Source organism: Aulonocara stuartgranti (genome assembly GCF_965226115.1).
Source record: "Aulonocara stuartgranti genome assembly, chromosome: 3".
NCBI classification, from domain to species: domain Eukaryota; kingdom Metazoa; phylum Chordata; class Actinopteri; order Cichliformes; family Cichlidae; genus Aulonocara; species Aulonocara stuartgranti.
The window spans coordinates 33,787,424-33,809,334 of record NC_138941.1 but is presented as its reverse complement, the minus strand read 5'-3'; the positions used below and the strand labels follow the sequence as shown (position 1 = coordinate 33,809,334).

The window sequence follows — 21,911 nt, the reverse complement described above, 5'->3', positions numbered from 1 at the left end:
CATGTTGGTGTTGTTCCTGCATCATCAAAATAATTTTGGTCCAGGATCAACACTGAACTTGGTAGAAAAAGAAAACAAACTTTGTTTAAAACTCTCTTTTGGAACAATTGGTCAGCATTTTAAGTGGTTTCTTTATTAATTTATAATTTATAAGTTAGGTTTGCTGTTAAACACATTTAGGTTACCTATGTTGGTTGGTTAGTAATAGTTGTTAATACCATTAGCTAACCTCTCAGCTAATGTTAACTAAATGTTCAGACAATGCAATTGGTCAGTTTCACTGATGACCCTGGACTAACATTATTGTCATGATATAGAAACAATGCTAACAAGAGATATCAGATCCATGTTATCGTGTAAACAAACAGAAAACAGTCTTGAAACAGTGAGTACAGAGATTGAGCAATCAGGACATTCATGTTGTATGTGATAAACATGGACCCAATATGGACTTCATTACTAAGTGCTTGAGACCAATGTAGCTCAGTGGCCCCAGACAAGTAATTAGAGTTCACACTGAGGTTTGACTCTAAAATACAGTCATTATCGCAGCAAAAAATACAACCTTTCCAGGTCACATCACTTTGTTTGCAGCAGTAAAAGTAGTTTATTTCTGTATTGTGCCACCATTATAGTAGCCCCAATTCACTTACCAGCATTTTATGGTGCGCAGAGTGATCGGGGGCGACTGAGAGCTCCAATAAAAATGTGGTAACACAATTGGCCCAACAAAAGGTAACTGAGAGCGTGACAAGTTTTGTGTGGAGTTTGTGCTCGATTACAGCATAATTTTATATACCAGCGTATGTGATGCCTGCACGCAATAGTTGTCATCACCCAAATTTAACAACTGTCTTATGACCGAAGGCCCGGAACCAAGGCACCAAATTCTTTACGGCCCCCCTAAGAGCTAATCAGCCATCTTGCAATGAAACACAGGAGTTTATATTGGCTTTTCCCACACAATGGTCCCAGTGTACGCTTGTTGTTGGGCTCAAAGGTCTTGGCAAGAATAAAACTCATCCTGTTGCTGTCATGGTGATCACTGAATGTGGGCAGGGGAAAATAATGCCATAATCTGGGAGGAACAAAAAGAAAAGGCCCCAAGTATTTTGGCAGCTCCAGACTGGACAGAAGTTTCACACAACTATGAGTAAATGTCCCTCGAAAAACATTGTCCTTGGAATGTGAGATTAGCTGTGAATTTATAATCAGCCTGACTTTCCTCCTGCACAACTTCTGATTCAGCAGAACGTTGTGTAAATATGATGTCTAGCCACTTTTCAGGGGCACAGTTTGTAGTGCGCTACTGAATTGGATGTGTTTTCTGTTTAGAATGGATGAAAAATCTGGTACACAAAAATTCTACTTATTTTTTAGGTAAAATATTAGGGATGTTTCTCATGAGGGTATTTTAGACTAAGCTACTAAATGCTGCTTAAGCCTGAGCGTTTTAGTCCTCCTTTTGGACTAAATCAAATGATGCACTCCCTCTTGCATTTTTCCCGGGAGACACCGCTTGAATGAGGACACGTGGGAGGAACCTGCTCAAAATCCTGACTTTCAGCATGTCGAACATACAGGCTGTTCTTTATAAACCTATACATTTCATCAAAAACACCAATGAAGGGGAAGAGGAGGATGACCCTCCTCACATATACACAACACTCCTGGCACCAGCGCCAATTTATCACACGTAATTTCCTCAGCTCTTGACCTCTGACCTCTCCCTAGGGCTGTGTTTGTATTGAAGGCGAGGTGCCGCTGTCTGAACTGTCTGTCTGAAATCTCTCTAGAGGGACACGGCAGTGTTTGCTGGAGAAATATGCTGCTTAAGCCACTGGTGGTGGCTCCACCCTTGTGCCCAGCATGTGTTGATGTTTCCGTGCGTGTATGTCTATCATTGTCTCCCGTGTGTTTTATGCATGCTGCTCATTAGCCAGACAATGGCTACTTACAATGAAATGTCATTCAGAGCACTGTGTCAGCTAACCCCTGGGATGAAAGACGGAAGTGGGGCAGGACAAAGACATGTGCTCAGAAAGAAAGGAGAGGTGAATGTGAAAGGAATGATAGGGAGAGTGCACCGAGAGTTCAAGAAGAAGAAAATGCTCCATGTGTTTAACAAATGACAAGGGGGCTTATATGCATTTGTACATTTTTGCAGATCCTTTTATAGAAGAAATTGCCAGCAAGACTTCAGTCCAACCCACCACCCTGCTTCTGTGAACAGCGATCTCAGAAGTGAGATTGGCCCTGACCTTGTGTGCTTGTGAGACCGAGCAGAACAAGAAGAGAGTGCCACTGCTCCATGCATGCACCGGCCACGCCGCCGCAGCCCCTAACTGAGCCACTAGCTCCATCCAGTGCATGCTTGCTCTACATCGCCGCGTCTAGAGGCAGAAGGTGGGGAGGGGTACAAGATTAATGATGGTGCTAACCGCGTATTTATCATCCGACTGGAGAGTAATGCGACACCTTTCTAATCTGAATATATTTCATTGGGCTGTTATGGCACTCAGCCCTGGGCCGCATGTATGCGCGAGAGCGCGCTTTCAGGCTTATGTATGTGTGTGACTCAAAGTGTATTTGAATGTTAATCATATCTGCACGACTTGCCCGAGATACCGAACAGGCCGCCATAAACGCTGGCGCTATCTACCCTGGCAAAATGGCCCTGTGGTAATTAGATAAAGATGAAGTTCCTCTTTCCGGCACGCTCCGGCCACGCTCCCCAAGATCCTTTCTTCTGATTCTCAGCTGCCTTATCACCCTTCTTCCAGCCTCCTCTCAATCTCTCCGCCTGGTTCTCCTACTACTTCTTTTTTGGCACTCAGCAAAAATCGAGATAGATGTCTCCTTAGCAGAGATGGAGGGATATCGAAAGCGCAATGCCAAGATGGGTCCTGATAGGGCCCACATTGGGCCTCCTGTTAGATTGAGTCCACCGGGGCTGCCAGAACTGTTCAGGAACTTTGGAATAGAAACAGCCTATTTTAGAGGATACTCTGCTGTGGGCGTTTTCAGATGGGGAACACAAGTTGAGTAGGTAGTTTGTCCACACACAAATGTTAAATTATACAACAGCTTGGCTTTCTTGTTGTATAGAGTGTTACTCTACAAATCCATTAATGTAGAAGAATATCAAAAAGATAGCAGCAGTCTGCATTCATGCTTGTGGTGTAAAACTGTGGTCACATGCACATGTATGATGGGATTACCTCGAGATGTGTTGCCGGTCATGGGGGTAATTTAGTTAATTCAATATTCTGAATATATACTGATGTTATCAAAAATTGAACATGTGGCGCAAGGTACAACCTCAGGATTTCGGCATCTTATGGCAGCATATAGCGTTTGACAGTCACTGCAATGGCATAGCCATCAAAATTTTCATTACAGAAGGAAATGCAAACATGGGCACGCTTTGTTGCACAAAGGGCTTTTCTCTTGGAGATTACGACTCTTGCTTTCTTGTGTATCCCTTGCCAATCTTCCATTTGTGTAAGTGAATATATTCCAGACTCTGAAGCTTGTTGCACGTTTCATTGTTCGTGGTCATTGTAAAGCAACAAAAGGCAGAGAGAGAGAGTCATACGACGAGTCTTCAAGTGAGTGATTTGGATGAGGCATCGCACAAACTAACCTACCCACCTATCCAAGCTTACATTAAAGCGGTCACAGAAAAAACAGCACCTCGAACGCCAGATGAAAACAAGGTTCATGTGCCAGTTATACCGACGGCATCCACTGCTGTTTCGTTTTTCCCGAATTTCTTTATTTCTACGGATTACATGGACACAGTATCTGCCTGTTTTATTAAGCCCAGTGCATCAGAGGTTAATAACATAAAAGGGAAGCTTTCATGCTTTTTCAAAATTTTCTGTCATAGAAATATTGTTGTAATGGCATGTGCTCACATTTAACATTCAAATTTTCAAATAACGAGCACAAGTAATCCATGTGAGCCACAATCACAGGTGTCAGATCCTCTAAATGTGTTGTTTCAGGCTCTTTTTCCTACCCTTGGCTCTGTGGCGTGTCAATAAAAGTGGTGGTCTCAAGTACACCTACTTGATGGTAAAACCTTCTGTTTACAAAGGTGAACCCATTCAGAAAAATTTGGTTGAAAAGAAAGAGTGCGTTTGAAGATTGAACAGAGATGAACTGAGGTGCTGCAGTAAGACTTGGTGATAAATATCAGTTACTTTAAACTTCAAATCATGCAATTGTGCTTTAGTAGAGTCCGTCAATCACACTGATGCTACGTTGACTTTTGAGTTTGTTACAATCGGAGGTTGAGCAGCAGATTTCTCTCCTCCAGTCCTCCACTAAGTCCTGGTTCCCTCAAACCCTGGCATGTCAGAGAAGAATGGAAGTCTGGTGCTTTGCCAACACAGACAACACATGATGTTTCAGTGTCATCACAGCCCTGAGCATATTTGGCCAGACTTCTACTCACATGAATCCCGAGAGGAGGAAGGGACAGTTTATCTGTTGCAGCTAGCAGCTGGTGTCTGCCCTAAAGACTTTAACAGCCTCCAGCCAGCATTGCCACTTCAGATGCTAGTCATTTAGCAAACGAGTCAATCATGCGCAAGCAACTGCTAGTGACTTTTCGGTGTCCCCAGCGATCCCTGATATGACGACAAGGGGGCAAAGCAGAGTTGCGGTCTGCTAGGTCGTGGAAATCAGGTCGAACTATGGTAGACCCAGCAAACTATCTGGGTCTAGCATTCTCTGCTAATGATGGTCACTGCTGAAACTGGTGATAATCACAAAAGATCTGGGGACCCCAGTGTGGTCCAGATTCCAGTGCAGTTCATTGATTTTGGCCGGTGCAGGATTGTATATCTCATATTTACATGCTGCAATTATGATTTGAACTGGCATTCATATGTTTTTCGATTGACCCATAGAATGTGAATATAATGAAAGCTTTGCGCACAAAAGACTATCACTGTGGTGGTCTTTTTTGTGTTTTTGAGAAACACTTTTAGGTAACCTGAACAGCAGAACTGGAGTTTCAGTATTAAATTGAAATAAGAGACACATAGGTCTTGTATCTCATCTCGTGTTTGACAAAGCTGTTTTAGATATGCCACTAGGAATCGAGGAGCCGGCACGAGCTTGACAGCTGACAGTGTTAGTGGCAGTAACTCATTTACTGTCTTTTACTGTTGGGATGAAGGACAGTGAATATAAGAAATGAACAATATGCACACGCATTTGCCTTCTGTTGGATTAGGTTAGCTTAATAGACAAGGAAATCATTACAGCTTTGTAGTGTAGCTCTTTTATTGCTTGTTTCAGATCCTGGTACTCTCAGCTGTTAGCCTTTGATTTGTAGCTTCCTGTGAATGGCCTTGCTGGTGTTATCCCAAAATAGAAGTTGGGACAACTGGAGCAGAATTTGCATTGTATAAATAAATCGACTGAACAAGTATTCTTGGATTCAATCAAGTGGCAAATACTGGAGTTTATCACCTGTAACGATATATATTCTTAATGAAGTCAATCTTTCTTTCTTTGTAAATACCAACAGTATTTTTTCAGTGCACTGACTTTTGTAGCAGCACTGTTACATAAAGATGTAATGCAACATAGATTATTGAAGGTTAAATAGTACTCTTGAATGGAAGGGTGAACATCTCCTGGATATACTTACACAATCGTGTGGCAAACAGTCCTAAGTGCAATGTAAACAAAACTAAGTGAGAGACCTTGTTGCTAACAAGGTAACCCTTGAATTCAAGGTTACAGTCTGCTGTGGTTCCAAAATGCACACTCAAGCATATGCACACCAATGTCCTCGCTAACCCACACATACGTACACATCAGTACACAGCAAGCATGCACAGACAAATACATCTCTCTCCCTGTAGTGCCCTCCTTGGCAAAATCTCAGTGCCAGTCTCTTAATGAAATGCTCAATTAGGGTCTTTAAATAGGTAATTATGCAGAGCCTAATCCCCTAGCTCCTAGGCCCTATCTCATTTAGATGACACTTGGGCTGGCGGAATGGGAGGGGCAGGCACTTGGGCCTTAGTTTCTGTCATCAAAGCCCCTCCGTGGTGGCACGGGCGGCCCCGTTAATGATAAGGCACATCCACGCAGTCAGTCAACAGTGAGGGCCACTGGCAGCACGGGAGAGATGGCAATGTCAGGCTTGACAGTGTCTTAATCATGTTTGCGAGCGTTCGGGGGCGGATTTGTATTGGGTTGGGGGAGCATGTAGAAAGGTTTCTAAGAGGGTGTTGGATGTAAAGTGAGAGCAAAAAAAAAAGACTTGTTTGTGTAGCGTGGGTTCACATGCAGATTTTTTGAATTTTTTTTTCCCCCCGGACAATTACCAAGTTAATTTTATATGAAGGCATGAAGACACGGAGAGAGAAAATCACTCCCAAATGTCAAACTGTGCTTTTTCTTTGCTTGAATCCAGGCATTGACAGAACGGTTTTGATTTTGTACTCTGACATTTGTTTGAAGGTGGCATTTGATTTGAATTTCAATCTTCAAACTGTGGCTGGAAAAGGATTATCCATTTGTTTTCGGCAGCATAATAAAATGTCTCGTTCCAGCGCTACAATATACCATCAGTGACAGGGAACTACTCCCCCCCCCCCCTCCATGTGAGTGTGTGTGTGTCTGGTAACATTGCAATGGCAAACATTTGTCTTGGTGAAACGACAAAGGAGGAATTGTTGCTTTTGCCTTGGGGTGAACCATTTCTTTCTCTTCACCGAGGTGCACGGGCAGCCTAAACTGCTTTTCATGAGAACAATAGCTTAGCTTGGCTAAAACACCTTTCAAGGGCGTCCAAGAACTAATAAAAGTTATAATCAGCAGCTCCCGCATCAAAGCGCTCAGTAAACTTTAGTAAGGATACTCGAGCTGCAGAAACATTGAAACAGCTTTCTAAAACGATGCTCGTCATCACCCACCCCCACCTAGCATGTCCTCTGACAGTCTTATCAGGATATAGATGGAAAGGCAGGAACAACACAATTTCACCCCTATCTGTGTATTCAGCAAAAACATTTCATATCTGTGATAATAATTTTTTTGTCCTGTTGCCCTCCGTATATGCACTGATGAATTTTCATGCAAAAAAAAGAAAGCTTCGATAAGCTGCTGCTTCTAATGGACCCTGCCTGCTCTTTTACTTGTTGACTCAGGCTTTCTTATTAAATCTCAGTCATGGCAAAAACAACACTGGCTGAAGTCCAGCGAGAAACAAGAGTGGCTGTCAGCTTTGACAAACATTCTTGCTCTTGAAAGTAAACATTTTAGCTGCACTGCCTTAAAGGCCGCCCTAACTTTCTTCTGATTGGCTGATCCTTGCAAACAGAAAGTTTGAATAGCAGGCGTGAGGAGATTAAGTGCTTATATGTTGTGCTCTGACCCTTAGATGATCATATCGGGGATATCCAGGCTAACAGACGTCCTACAAAGCTGATTTTTTTTAACTGTTTAATGTGAGCAACGCTCATCATAACAGGGTCCGCTGTAATGTAGCTTAGATGATATGTCCGTGTATGTGCAGATGTGGGGCAAGTGCCAAAAACTGACATGAAACGGCCCCTAATATCTTCATAAGACTAGATCTCCGCTTATGAAAACATCTCACCCCAGGTAAACGATAGCGTACAGTGTGCTAGGCTAATTGAAGGGAAATTCACCCATCGTCGCCTTAGTGCACAGCCATAATGTGGCGTTACATTTTAGCTCAGGGTAAATCGAGGCAAATTAGCATTTAGATAATGGAAGACACTTGGCATTTTAATTATTTTGCTGGCCTATGAGTATAGCGTGGGTGCCCCCAGCGCCTCCTTACATCCTTCATGTGCGCTTAAGTAGTGTATTTACATACCAAACGGCTTGGCGTGCGTACAAAAGCCACTAAAATGTCACTAGCGCACAATGTAGCTCGGTGTGTCAATTGTTTCGAAAAGATAAGGAGGCACATTGCTGTTGACTTATGCCATACGTATTAGGGGGCAACACAATTCCCGGCGCTGTATTATTCCGATATTTTCAATAGAGCTCTGTTCTAATGTTTTGTGCCGCGTCGGCGAGTGGCAGTGGAACGCTGTTTTGTCTGTTCGAGGGCTCGGCACTTTCCATAAAACGGCGTGAGCTCGGGCTGGGAACAACCTCCCTCTCGCCCTCCTTCCTCTCTCCCATTCCTCTGCCTCACGGAAGTGAGATTATTCATCCTCCCACAGACCGTTGCTGTGTTGGGGGTAGATGTCAGAGTGCCAAGAGCACACGGTGCAAAGGGTATGCGTGCCCGCTCTTCTGCTCGTGTGTGCCCGAGTCCACGTTTGCGAGCGTGTTTGTGTGGGAGTTGTGCGTTTTGTTTTGGCGTTTTGTTTTTTTTTCTTTGAGCTGCATCGATTTGCTTGGACATAGTCCTGAACCAGAGTGTGCACATTTGAGGGTGAGAAGAGTCTGCCATGTGTTTTATTCACATTTTGTTTTTCTCTTTCACCTGCTGTCATCTGTCCAGCTGCCTCCCTTTCAGGAAACAATACCTTCACACTGCCAGAGCGGTCTCGCGGCTACCGCCCTCTCCTCTTCGGCAGCGCGTGATTTCTCTCTGCCTCTATCCCTCGTTCCTCTCTCTCCCATCTCCCTCACGCAGCCTCCGTCAGGCGTACGAGCACAGGCGGAGTGTGAAAAAGCTGGCAGTGAGGCACATTCCCTCGCTTCCCTCCCCTTGGTCTCCGCCTCTCCTGCTCTTTCACCCTACAGCGTGCTCTCCTCTTCATCTCCCCTTTCCTTCCTTGCCTCCTTCCCCTATCCTCCTCTCCCTTCTTTTGCCACCTCTCTGCCTCGTTGCTCCCCTTATCCATTATATTTCCAGCCCTCTGCTCCGCCCTCTTCTCACTCCCTCTTCTTTTTTTTCCTGCTTCATAATATGTAACATGATTTAGCCCTCCCCAGTTCATGCGGCGTAAATTTAATCCCATCCATTCCTGGTTGGCTGCTGCTGCTGCTGCTGCTGTTGCCGCGTCTACAATTTTTCTCTTCTTTCCCCCTCTCTATCCCGCCACACTTTGTGCACCCAACACAATAGACTCCTCATGATTCAGCCTGTTTGCATGATAACAAGTTCTTTCCCTATGCTAAATGCTGATACGCAAGGTCAAGCACGACCCAAGTGGCACATGCTTGTACTATAGAAGCCGCCCACGCCGTGACAAGCAAATGTAGCGCAAGAGAAGGCCTCCCAAAGAGCTGGCAGTCATATGAATAGTTTACACAGCTCGCATGCATCCCAAAAGGCTGATTGTGCTCTGCTCTGGTTTTATGCGCAGCCCATTCAAACGGCATTAGTGACGTCCATTAGCGTTCAATAGCAAGTGTGTTTGTTGTGTCAACAAGGTCAGCGGAGGTGATCCAAAAATGGCGACAAAGATGAAATAGATTACTTTGGCTTCTTTGTTCCCCCTCAACCCTCACTTTGAAATTCCCAAGTGTCCCCGAAGCTTACCCAATAGCCCCATAACCTTGCACACGTGTGTGTGTGTGTGTTTGTGTGTGCGTTTGTTATGCCTGTGCGTGCACTGTGTGTTGGTATGCGCTCAAAGAGCAGCACAACAGGGCACGGGGATAATCAGTCACTAGACTACAGGTCAGGGTCTTGCACTGTTGGTACCATCCATCTGAACCAAGCAGCTGCTGGGAAACATGGCGGGAGGAATGAGATGAGAGAGAAAGATGGGTGAGGACGGGGAGAGAGAGGGAAAAAGTAGCAAGGTAGATCAGGTGGAGAGAAAAGTCAAGGAGAGGCTGTTGAAAACAAAAGCGAGCACACACACACAGACAGAGTGGAGGCATTCCTGAGCTGACGCCATGCGCTCCTTTAAGTCATACCAAAAAAGCATCAAGGTCAGTCTGGGTGGGCTGAGTTCACGCAATGATAAAAGCTTGCTCTTGCACCCATCAAGGTAATGGTCTTAAAACTGCAACTCAGCTTTTGTTTTTGTCTGCTCAATTGTGTACTTTTATTAATATTATTTTTTCCCTTTTTTTGCTCGATGAAGATGCATAACCTCCCATTTTGGCGGTTAATGTAACAGAAAAACAATCACAGAAAAGGCCCAGGAGAAATAATTTGTATTTTACACTATTTCTGCTGTGACATTTTTAAAGTCCACAATCATTTTTGCTGACAGGGAAGAAGGGTGGGGGGAGGAAGTGGTTTGAAATCTCCTGGAAGTAATTTGCCACGGACACACAATCGAGTTGGGGTCGCGATAGCTTCGGCGTCCTACAGCCGCAGCAGGTGCTTTTAAACCAATTATTAGACAGACAAATGTCATCAGAGCCAATTAGCTTCCCGCTGTGCTGTTTCATGTTGGGTGATCCATTCACAGGAAAACAAGATATAACCAGACATCAGCCCCAGCAACCGGTAGCCTTTGCTCGTCCGAAAAATTCGTCAGGCATCCGAGGCAGGGGCGTAAACCCCGATTTTCTCAAGCAAAAAGTCCGCCGGCACCACCCGGAGAATAGTTTATGGCCATGAGAGGCTTGTTTGAGGGAGGCGAGGGGGTAGAAGCAAATAAATAAGTATAGAAAATAAACTCATCTAATGTGTAGTTGTCAGGGTCTTTCATGTGGAGGCTGCACTTGAGGGCATAGCTTAGCTTAGCTTGAGGAATGTTATTACACATGCCGGCTGATCGAGAGCGATGTGTGAGAAAAGGCCTTGTCACTCGGTCTTAAATCACATTGCGGGCAAGAGAAAGAAAGTAGCAGTAAAGAGGGGGAGAAAGGAAAAATAAGGAAAAACAGAAGCCACTAACACAAGGGAAGAATGTTCATGAAAAGACAGAAGTACACATAAGAAAATGGCCTTTTTTTTTAGAGAAGAGAGACTTTAAAATTTACAGGAAACCAAAAACATATTAGCTGTATAGCTGTAAATCTGGTCATTTGATGTTTGGGAAAATCCTTGGGGCGTCCTTCGCAGCTATCCTTGTGTTTCTTCGACGCAAGCTATTAAAAGAGCAGCGGTGCTAGTACACAGCAGCTTGCGATGTTTTATTTGCCCTTTGACAATCTGACTCTGTATACACTGCCACTCCACAGAGGTTTCGCTTTGATTGGTATTTACTCATTAAAAGGGAGCTTATTATGTTTGTGTGTGTATATATATGATCTGACAATCGTGGATGATAATACCAAACGTGGCCAAAGATTCGAATGATGACTTGGGTGGATGTAGAAGTCATCAGTATGAGAAGTATGAGCTGTTTCTACTTCTTTTGGTTTTTACTCTTAGAGCTGTATGATGTCAGTGGGAGTGGCTGTCCCTTATATGGTCATCTTACAGCTGCCCCGCCCACCTGCTGATCAAACCAAAGTGTAGCCTTAAGACGTCCCATTTCAGGCAGTCGATGGAGGGTACACTAAGGATTATTTTGGATTGTATCATGCAAAGCTACTGTGGTTGATTGTGAAAGTACAAGCATGGATCTGGATGTAAATGAATTTTAGTCCCATTCCTGCTATCCTCCCGTGTCCTTATTTAAATATTAAAAAGAATCTTGTTTTATTGTCACAGCAAGCAGTTGAAACACTGCCCAGCTCTGCTCGGATCGACTGGTCGTTTGTGGTATTCCAAACATTCCGTCTTTTCTTTACGTTTTACATTTGCATTTATTGGCTAGTATGAATGCTGATATAGAATCGAACAGAATAGCATCTCTGCTATACCCATCAAAAAAGATCAGATAATAAAAACAATAACAAATACGTTATTACTCCTAAGGGAATGATTATACAGGGCGCAATGGGAGTTGGTGCAAGTTATTGTAGTGTATGGGGGGACGATGGAGGCCACGTCTTGGGGGAAAAAGCTGCTCCGGACTCTGTTTATATATCGACAAACGGCTAACGGATTAGATAAGCCGGACTCTGAATATCGGCCTTCTTGACATGACTTTATGAACTTGCTCAGTGTTCAAGGACAGCGTGGTGGAGCAAATATACTCGTTGTTTACTAGCAGTATTTCATCTCTAGAACTTACATTAGCATCTCCGTAAGGCACCCACACTGTGCCATATTTTTAATTAATATCCAAATGAATGATGTGTTCCCTCATATATAAACATATATGCTCTGATGCACCTGTGTTGCTCATCTTTCATTTGAATACCCTAGAAAATCATCAGTAACATGGTTAAACCCTATCAAGACAAAATATTTCCTTGAATTCTTTAAGCTTTATTCCCAGCCATCTATTACTGGTGCCTTCATCATGGTGTTAAGCTGGAGAATACAATTTTCATGCATATTAAGTCAACAGCAATTGGAGGCTGGTGGAATCTGTGTCGACTGCAGTTCTGCTCTGCTCTCCACCTTGCGTCCCCTTCGCTGCCACTTAGCTTCACAACAAGAGCTGGTCGTCTGATGCGGTTTCTCAGGCACGGGCCGTGTCTCCCAGCATCAGGGCAGAAATCACAGAGACCAGTGCAGTTATAGCATAGCAGTTTACCCCACTGTTCTCACAGCCTTGCATATCACTGTAGCTTAAAAGTGTGGCTGTGGAGGATAATTATTGCATTCTTTAACTTAGCCAGTCTGAAGATAAATAGAAAGCCCTGCCTCGTAAAAGGAAACGCATTCTTATTGGCTGTGCCTGTCTGGGTATGATACTGCTTTTTTATAACCCGGTCCAGTTCAGTTCACATCCTTCGTAGTTTTGCTGTGCTTTTGTCCTCGCATGTGTTGAGCTAATTACAGAGGGATTGGCCTTAATAGATTTGATGGCATTTTTGTGGCCGCTCTGGTCTGTTAGGATAACATACCATGAGTCCGCCGTTTCCTTTCGAGTTCAGTTCAGTTTGTGCATGAGCCTGAAATTAAAAATACCCCATTTCAACATTCTCCGGGGCAGGCCAAAGCGAAATTAGTCATCTCGCGCTGAGGATGAGCATAATGCGGTCCAAATGCTACGCTCAAGCTCATGTTGAAAATGTTAAAAAACAAATAAATAATAAAAAAATTGCACCGTCGGTTTGGGCCTTTGGTTTGTATCGAGCTCGCTAAAACAGTAAAACGTGGAGGAGGGCACGCAAAAGACACGCCGATGTTATGAAAACGCTGTTTTTGAAGCTCATAAACTATTCTGCCTGCATTTGTCCCTATAACAAGTTTATTGGAGTATGGCTGGAATATGAGATAAATATGACTGATTCTTTGTTGTTGTTGTTTTGGTTTGGTTTTTTTAGAGCCTTAATAATATTGCTTGTCTAAATAGACCAGAATACCAAACAGGCATGCTCAAATGAGAATAGAGCCCAGCCATTATGGAGAATATAAACATCCCACCCTCTTTTCTCTTTCACATTTCTGATAAGGATCATGGAGAAGGAGGGAGAGAGAGAGAGTAGACAGCTCAACAGCCCCTTTCTTTTTCTTGCCACACACTCCCCCCCCCCCCCCACCACCACCACCCTTTTTCTAATTAACATTGTGCATGTTGTCAGGCTTTGTTTAATAATGCATGATTGCTATCAGCAGCAAAATCCTTTGAATGAAACACTACTGAATGGGAACACAATAATACCACCGGGGGCTCAGGAAGAAAGACAAGACTGTTGGTGTTTTTTTTTTCTCCCCCTTTTTATTGTAATAAATGTTCAATGACAAGCATCAGTGCCACCAAATATATGAACGAGAAGATTCGCAGAGTGACGCCGAATGGCCGCGTTGAGGCTGAAACGATCAAAGGTGATGCTGTTGGTTTACACCGACTAATGCATGCAGAGACGATGATGCGGATTTGCATGCACGCCCGTATATGTAATTGTAGAAGCTTCCACTCCCAAAAAATAAATAAAAAAATCTGCAGTATTTAAGCTAAATCCATTGTCGGTTAACAATGCAGTTGGCAAACTGCTGCCTTTCTGCCAGGTCTGGCAGGTGGCTCGTCACCCCCATAGCACATTAGGAAGGAATCTGCAGCACAGTTTACTTGTAAAAATGAACACTACAAATCAACAGCAATTATAATTGCTTTCATTGTTGGTATAAATTATGGCTGCGCTGGGTGCATTTTAGCCTACATTAGCTTCTCCTTCTATTTACTCACATGGTGTAGCCTCTTGGTTGTCTCACTAGCAGTTACACAACATACAGATGGTTTTGTTTGCCTCTATCAGCGTGCGCGTGTGTGTGTGTGTGTGTGTGTGTGTGTGTGTGTGTGTGTGTGTGTGTGTAAATGGGTGTGTATGCACGCAGGGTGCAAACAGAGAAGTGGAGGGCTGCCGAGTACTGTTTCTTGTGTGCTACCTAATGTCGTGTCATTATGGAAATTCACACTTCATTAATTAACTCAAAGGCTATCACTTAGATTTGGAGGGGCAGATGCGTGAAACAATAACCGGAGGAGACAGACGGCCGTACGCCGCACCGCGCCACGTATGGATCACGCTGCAGCTCCATCCCCTCGCGCCGCTGCTCGGGGCTTTTCAGTCCAGTTAATTCTAATCAGATTCACCGTCGCTACAAACACTGCTCATGTGAAAATTCTGTCTAGTGTTCTCAGATGTATGTTATATGCATACACGTTTTTGTTTGCGTGTGTGTGTGTGTGTGTGTGTGTGTGTGTGTGTGTGTGTGTGTGTGTGTGTGTGGTGTGAGCGGGGATGAAATTGCCTCAAATTGATTCCCTTTGCCACCCGTCCCCCCCCCGCTCTTGCATTCGCTACTAGCCCCGCGATGCTTGGAGACAGGTAGTCGTGTCTATCTCCCCCCAACACAAATCGAGTGTGACAGGTGTGCTATCTTCCCGTCTTTTCTGCCATTTACAGCCCACAGAAATGAAAGAGGGAAGGCTAAGAACGAGACAGAGGATGATTGGTAACAGGGAAATGAGGTACTTTGTCATCATCGGGCCTAGTGATTGTGCTTAGGGGCTGCGTTTTTCCCTTTTTTTCCCTCTTTGCTTCCTACTAGTGAGTGGCGGTCAAATCTGCAGATAAACACCCCAGCGTAATAATACTTCTAGCAAAAGCCTTTATGTGCACAGTTACCAAAAACAATCCGAAAACGGATGCGCTTTTGATCTCATGGTGCACAAAGTGTCTGAAATGTCACGGTGCGCATAGCGTGCGCGCATCCAACTCCACCAGTCTCCACCGCAGCTGAAACAACAGCGGCTTCCCGCCGAACAATGCAGGCAGACGAGCTAAGATGCTAACCAGCGGTACAGTGTGTCATCAAAGCTCACACACTCGGATTAGCCGGGAGCCGTGTTATGAGCCGAAGACTACCGCACAGCATCCATCACTGAGGATCAAGCTCGGGCTTAAGCAAATGGATGACAAGGGATGGAGCCGGTCTGCGGCTAATACTAGCTCACTGTATCACATTGATTTTCACAGCCATGTAGTGGTCCTGAGATAAAAGGCTGAAACATGAATGGCAACGGCTCGTCGCTCTGTCTTACAGATTTTATTTGTTGTTTGTGCAGCAAACGGATAAAAGACTGAACCACACACACACACACATGGGCTCCAAGTTAAGCTACTCTACTTTGTATAGAGCTTTTAAAGAATTGATGGAAATGTTGTGTATGGGCTACAGATGAACGGGTTTAGCAAACATGTACAAGATAGCACAGTGTCGTTTACAGACAACTTTTATGTCCAGTGATGTTAAAAGTTTAAGCAGTTTTACTGAATAATAGGAAATCGCTTTTGCAATTCGGGATTCTTACTGCATTTCCTGGCTGTTGCTTCATGGGAGCGAGGCCTTCCTAATGTGAAACAGATATCGCTGCTGATCTGAGGTGGACTTGGAAGGTGCTCATATTATGGAGCGCATTTAATTGGCGCTCGTGACCGGAGCTGTGAAGACAAAATCATATTAACTCGCCCTTTCATCTGGGCGGTTTCTCCCTCTCTCTCTCTGTGGCTTGCACTCTGCGTCTCACTCCTTCTCATGCACACGTGCACACGCGTTGTGTGAAGTGACTATTCCATTTAGAGAACTGTCAGAACATACCCTGTGAGCACATCAGGCTCTTCCTATCCTCTGTCAGCTCCAGCCGAGGCTGTGTGGGGGTATGTCAGAAATGTGCAGGAATAGATAAAACCCGTGGAGCCAAACAGCTTTGTTTCATTCATTCTCCTCTCTCTTTCTCTCTCCTTTTTTTCCCCCCTCCTCATCCCCTCCTTCCTTCTCCCTCTTCCTTTCCCTCCTTGCCTCGCATAGGCTGTGAATACCCTGCATCTGAGAAATCAGACCAGACTGACTCACAGGGCTCTGTGAGCCAGTGCCACCGAGGCTGCCAAAGCATGCTGGTGCCAAGCTGTCCCACCATGCGCAGAGCCAGACCCACGCTGCTGCTGCCGCTGCTGCTCGTCCTGGGTCTGCTCCTCCACCTCGCCGACGCTCAAAGTAAGTACACCGTCCGCTTTCCCCACGGGCCTCGAGTGTGGTGTCCCGCTGGTTATGGGATGGGGACTGTTTTTTGAGTCATCTCTTTCATTTTTGTTTAAACATCATCATGCGCAGAAATACTTCCTGTACTGCGTTTGTAAAAACTTCACAGGCCTGTGGGTAAGAGACACTGTTTGTCTAATAATGTGTTATTATTTATTTCCTGAAACATATTTAAAAAGTGATCCCAGTCAGTGATGAGAAAACAGGCCCTCTTCCATCAGTCCTATTTTACTGTTCCCACTGTGTCTATGCCTCCTTTACACACACACCTTTAGTCCACAATGATCAGTCTCTTCATCTCAACTCCTTATTTTCCAGCTACTTCTTTCTGCAGTAAAAACCAGAAACGCTCACGCCTCAGCCAAGAATCTAGCAATGAGAAATCTTTGGAATTGAGTTACTTGACATCAGACACCTGCCCATTGATGTGTGACAACCGTTTTCAAACCTCATTGAGCTCTGGTCCTACACCAAAAGACCACCTCCCCCTCCCCCACATCATCCCCCACCACTTTTTTTTTTTTTTTTTTACACTAAGATCCATGAATCATTAGCTACTGGAGTCACAGTGAGATGAATAAAAAATTTTATTGCTCCCTTTGCACTGCCTGAAATCCCCTCAGTTCAGCTGAATATCTCAGAACGAAGGGCTCGTTCACCCAAGGTCACAGACAACAGAGCCAACGCAAAGTGGAATTGATGGGCGAAATTTTCAACTTTGTGCTTGAGAAATGTTCCCTGCAATCCGCTCCACTGTGTTTTATTTTTCTATTCTGTGCCCAACCCCCCCCCTTACCCCCAAGCCACATATGTCTCTCAGCAGGGAAGAGGCAAACAGTTGAAAACGTCTTCTCCGTTTATTCCCCGGTTTTATGTGCAGCTCCGGGATTTATTGACACAATTTAATTATGGGACCTTCCCAAAATGGCATTAACGGTCGATAAACGTTACCATTGAGCGGGCTCTTCGGAAGCCATCTTTTCACAAACTCCCATCTTCCTCGGCGTAGTGTGAATTCACATAACATTTGCTCAGACAACCTCAGACAACTGCCTCGGTGAAACTTCCAGACATTCCAAATCTTGACGCCTCAGTGCTCGCCATTCCCCTGCAACCCACCCCCACCCCCCGATTAATTCCCTTCATTTGGCTGTGTGGTTGTTAGCAGCTGCGGCTACCCCCGTACCCTACTTTAACAGCTGTGCGGGGTCATCATTTCAAAGCCAAAACACACACACTTATCACGAGGTAGCCACAGCGCCTGTCTGCTAATGACTGAAGGGGTGTGTGGGAGTGAGGGAGGTCACGGAGACGCGGTGCTTGTTGTGTCTGCTGCCGAGGTGTGCGAAAACATGGCTGCTCATAAGCAGAGCCACTTCAGGCAGTACATTTTAGCTCTGGGATTTATATTTGCTCCTTTCTGTTCCTGCGCCACCTGATCTCCCACATGCACGTGTTTGCTCCTTTTCTTTCCCCGGCTTCTTTCTATTGTTTTTCTTCCTAATCGCTCTCTTGCCAATTTTCTCCTCAGTTCTTACTTTGGCTTTTTCTTTCTGATGTTGTATTGTTTTTTTCTTCCTTTCTGTTTTTTGTTTCCCCCGCCAGCGTCTTTGTCTTTTCCCCACCTTCTTCCCTTGTTGTTTGGAAGCCGTGCAATAGCCCCTTCCAGCGACTCGGAAGCTCCTTAATTTCCTCCACTGTGCCGATGCTTGTGCATGCCCAGCCCTGACACTCAAAGGCTCTCCCTGCATGTGTGCTGTGCACTGAGAACCTCAGTGCACATCAGTTTAGTCTGTTCCAGACTAACCCCTCAGCACCAAAACCCTACTGTTGCTGCTCTGGATCCATTTGGATGTGAGCTAGCCTCAGGCTGTGGACCTGGTGGAGGATATGAGACACACGAGTGCAGAAAATGGCTGAGTCTGCCTGTTCAACAGATGGCACGAGCCTTAGAGCCAGTCCTACCTCACATGTTGGGCACTCTTTAAGAAAATTAACAGTAAGGACTCCTAGTAAACATGCACTTCTCTTAATAAATATAAAAGGGTATTTCCTTATCTCTGTGCAGGTCTGTTCGGTCTGCTGTTGTGTGTCTTTGGCCTTCTCTCTGTTGCTCTCTGTTGTTTTCTCCTTCACCTTGTTCCCCTTGCTCTTCAAATGCCTCCCGTTTAATTTGTGTAGCAAATTGGGCTTCGGCAATAGCTCGAAGGGGGGAGGAGCGGGGGACATAATTGTCCCCAGCGAGCCAAGGGGGGACAAAGTGCGAGAGAGGCAACAAACAATTTCTCTGTCTTTTACTGAGCAGTAATACAAACAGGACTCACTGGAGATGAGAGGACAGCCTAAAGCATTAAACAGCTCCACCTGCGCAGGGATGAAGTTAAAGCGAAAACTTTGGTGTGGGCACCAGAACTAAATAACTCGGGTCTCCTTTAACTCGATAGAGCTTTTGCTGCATGAGCCCAACACAGATATGAAGCAAAACCAAACCAGGTTTGGACTGGATCGTGTCTCCACAAGGTGTGGGGCTTGATTTTGCTACTGGGCCACAGAAAAATCAAGTCAACCTGCAATATAACTTAGATTACAGAGAGGAAGAATTTGGCAGCGTCAAACTATTAGATAACAGTTCAATGCTGGTAAGGCTGGCATTCATGCAACAAAAATAATGTACAACACAATATACAACAGAAATAGACAATAATATAGTGCTGTAATTGTAACAACATACTGCTGTAATAATGTTATAATCATATCGTAATATACAACAGTTTCAAAACTCAGCTGTGATGACAAAGAGTGATATTTTACTGTATTTTTAGAGCAGGCTGCTTAATAATATGTAGCTTAATCATTAAACTGATTCAGCTACAGATGTGTATATTGCGAACTAATTTACTGTATCTTTCTTTTCTCAATGAGCACACATCACTGACATCAAAAACCTAGTTGTCTCCCCAAGACAGCTCACTCTCTATTTACTTTAAGGGAAACAGCATTATATTTTATATATTCATTTAGTTTTATTTGTTCTTTTTAAATGTATTTTTAAGATTGTAGTGCGGTAAAAATCTGATAAGGGTAGCATAACAGATGTTTACTTTGATTGCACTTTTAATAACAGTATGTGGGAGTTGGTTTAGGATAATAGGGATTGATTTGTGCATAATTGGAGCTTATTATTTAGTATTAGTGTACAGTAGTGTTCTTACTAACTAGGCAGCTCAGCCTCTTTCTGTTGACAATATTTACTTATACATTTTTGGGTCAACTTGAACGAAAGGTGGATTGTGAAATGTAAAAGTGAGGTCAGAGGTCAAATGTGACATGATTTTGGATGCGAACTAACTATATAAACATTTTATGAAAGTTTGATCTCATCTGATCTTGGAGACGAGGTCAAAGGTTCAAAGTAACATCTTTTTAGAATCCCCATATATCACTCCATATATGCTGATATGTTATGTACAGATTACTGTTATTTCTGTGACCTTCAGATCAGTCTATCAATGTTCATGAAGTGTGACATCATATTTTACATTTTTACACACTACTTTCTATGTGTTGACAAGCACACTTGCACGATTCATAGGTTCTGATTTATCAGGCTTTTTGTTCATTTTCAGCCAATAAATCAATAGGTTGAACTTAAAGTCCTTGGTGAATATGAGCCACATTTTAATGGACGCCAGAATTCATTTAGAACCTTTCAAGCTGTCGTGTTTAAAGACCGGTAGAAAGACAAGACAACTGAACGCTACCACAAAAGCATAACCTCCCTGGTGGAGGTAAAAAATCAGCTGGTCTTTCAGCTGCAAATTTGCTCAGTTACGTCTGTAGAGAAACCCAACTCACACACTTTCTAGCCCATGCTGTGTTGGACCATGTCAAACCCTTGGCCTAATAGTGTTTTAATTGATTGCCCTCATTGCTGGTGGATGGCGTGGTGAGTCACAGCGAGCCAGCCCAATTCTCTTTAACACGTCAAACGAGTATCGACAAGGCTCCGTCCTCTTTACACATTAAGATGTTAACACCCAAACTTCATCTCGCTCACGCGCACGAGTATGGAGCAACATGCCCACCCAAGCGCTAACAACATCCACAGACACCTTAATGTATGTGCAAACCTTTGGAGCCTGCAATCAAAGGTGAACCACATGGGAGGAAAACAGCACATCATCTATTGATGTGGTGCTTCTTCTGAGCTGCAGCAGTGTGAAAAAAGCAAGCCATAGTAGAGTTGATGGGGGGCGGCGGCTAAGGGCAGAATTAAATACAACAACATCTAAAGGCAGCCATGTTTCTATGCTAGTAGATTCTGTCCTTTCCCCATAAGTCAACTAAATGCAGAAGCAAGTTATGACCCAGCAGTATCTACTGTGACAGCAGAGGAGAGTATAAGTGTCATCTGTTTAGTAGTAATGCAGCAACAGAATGCGAAAAAATTTGAGGCATGCCTGCTGGACGAGTTATAACAAATTATGCACACACGCAAAGACACACTGTCATTCCTATGAGCGTTACAGTGTTGTGAATAAAGCTGCAGCAGCAGCAGCGATGCACACAGATAAGTGGAGAAGTTCTAATGCATACGCTCGCCCCACATACCAGCTAAAAAGCTTCACCTTGTTAGGAGTACAAAAGCTAATGATACTCAATTCCCCAGATGACGTTAGGATGTAATGTGTGTTTTATGCATGCCTTGCCTAATATGAATTATTGTAAAATAGTATTGTATTTGCATATAAGCTTGCGGGCTGTACTGAAATTAGCATTTTTACAACAGCTCAAATTAAATCCGTCTGCTTAATTTGCCTACATGCTAATTTGATTTAAATTGAGTCTATTCCGTTCGCTTTTACGCCCGTACCCACGGAACCGGGCGCGCACGCACACACGTGAATGCACAGTACGCACTCTTTAAGAGCTGCAGCCTACACGCTGCGGTGCACACGCGGAATTAGGCACACAAATAAGCGCGCGCCGAGGTTACATGTTTGTGTAGCCACACGAAATGACATCAAAGCAAGAGGAGAACCGTACTCTCAGAGGGGGTTTTGATCCAACTTTAAATCACTGTAATTCTTCAAGTCTACCACCTCGTTCATCATTCTGCCGGACGCTGCTCATGTGGAAATCTCATTGTTGGCTCCACTCGTTCATTTCAAAACGTATCTTAGCGCAGCACATCCTTAAAAACTAGCGTCGATATCTACAAGGGGAGAGCATGCATCATGTTCACACTTCAAATAAATGCGGTGAGAACACCTTCGGCTGAGAGTGCCAGCATTTAATTACCATCTAGTTGTTTGGATGAAGACCTTGTGACAAGGCTGGGAATCTGAGATAAAACAATGTTATCGGTGCAATGCAAGATGCTCGCTTGCAGGTTGAACTGAACGAGTAAGAAGTCATTATCATTTTCTTTGGCTGTAAAGGC

At 44.2% G+C, this 21,911-nt stretch overlaps 1 protein-coding gene across 19 annotated transcripts in view; it reads left to right on the top strand.

Moving 5' to 3' along the window:
- The window catches only part of LOC309701940 (receptor-type tyrosine-protein phosphatase delta-like), a 409,167-nt gene that overhangs the window by 288,602 nt on the left and 98,654 nt on the right, over positions 1 to 21,911 (top strand). For all 19 annotated transcript variants that reach the window (XM_082526274.1, XM_082526271.1, XM_082526265.1 and 16 more), the window contains one exon: positions 16,238 to 16,423. In XM_082526274.1, coding sequence (XP_082382400.1) covers positions 16,321 to 16,423 — 103 coding nt within the window. In that variant the 5' untranslated portion in view covers positions 16,238 to 16,320. The remainder of the gene's footprint in view (positions 1 to 16,237; positions 16,424 to 21,911) is intronic.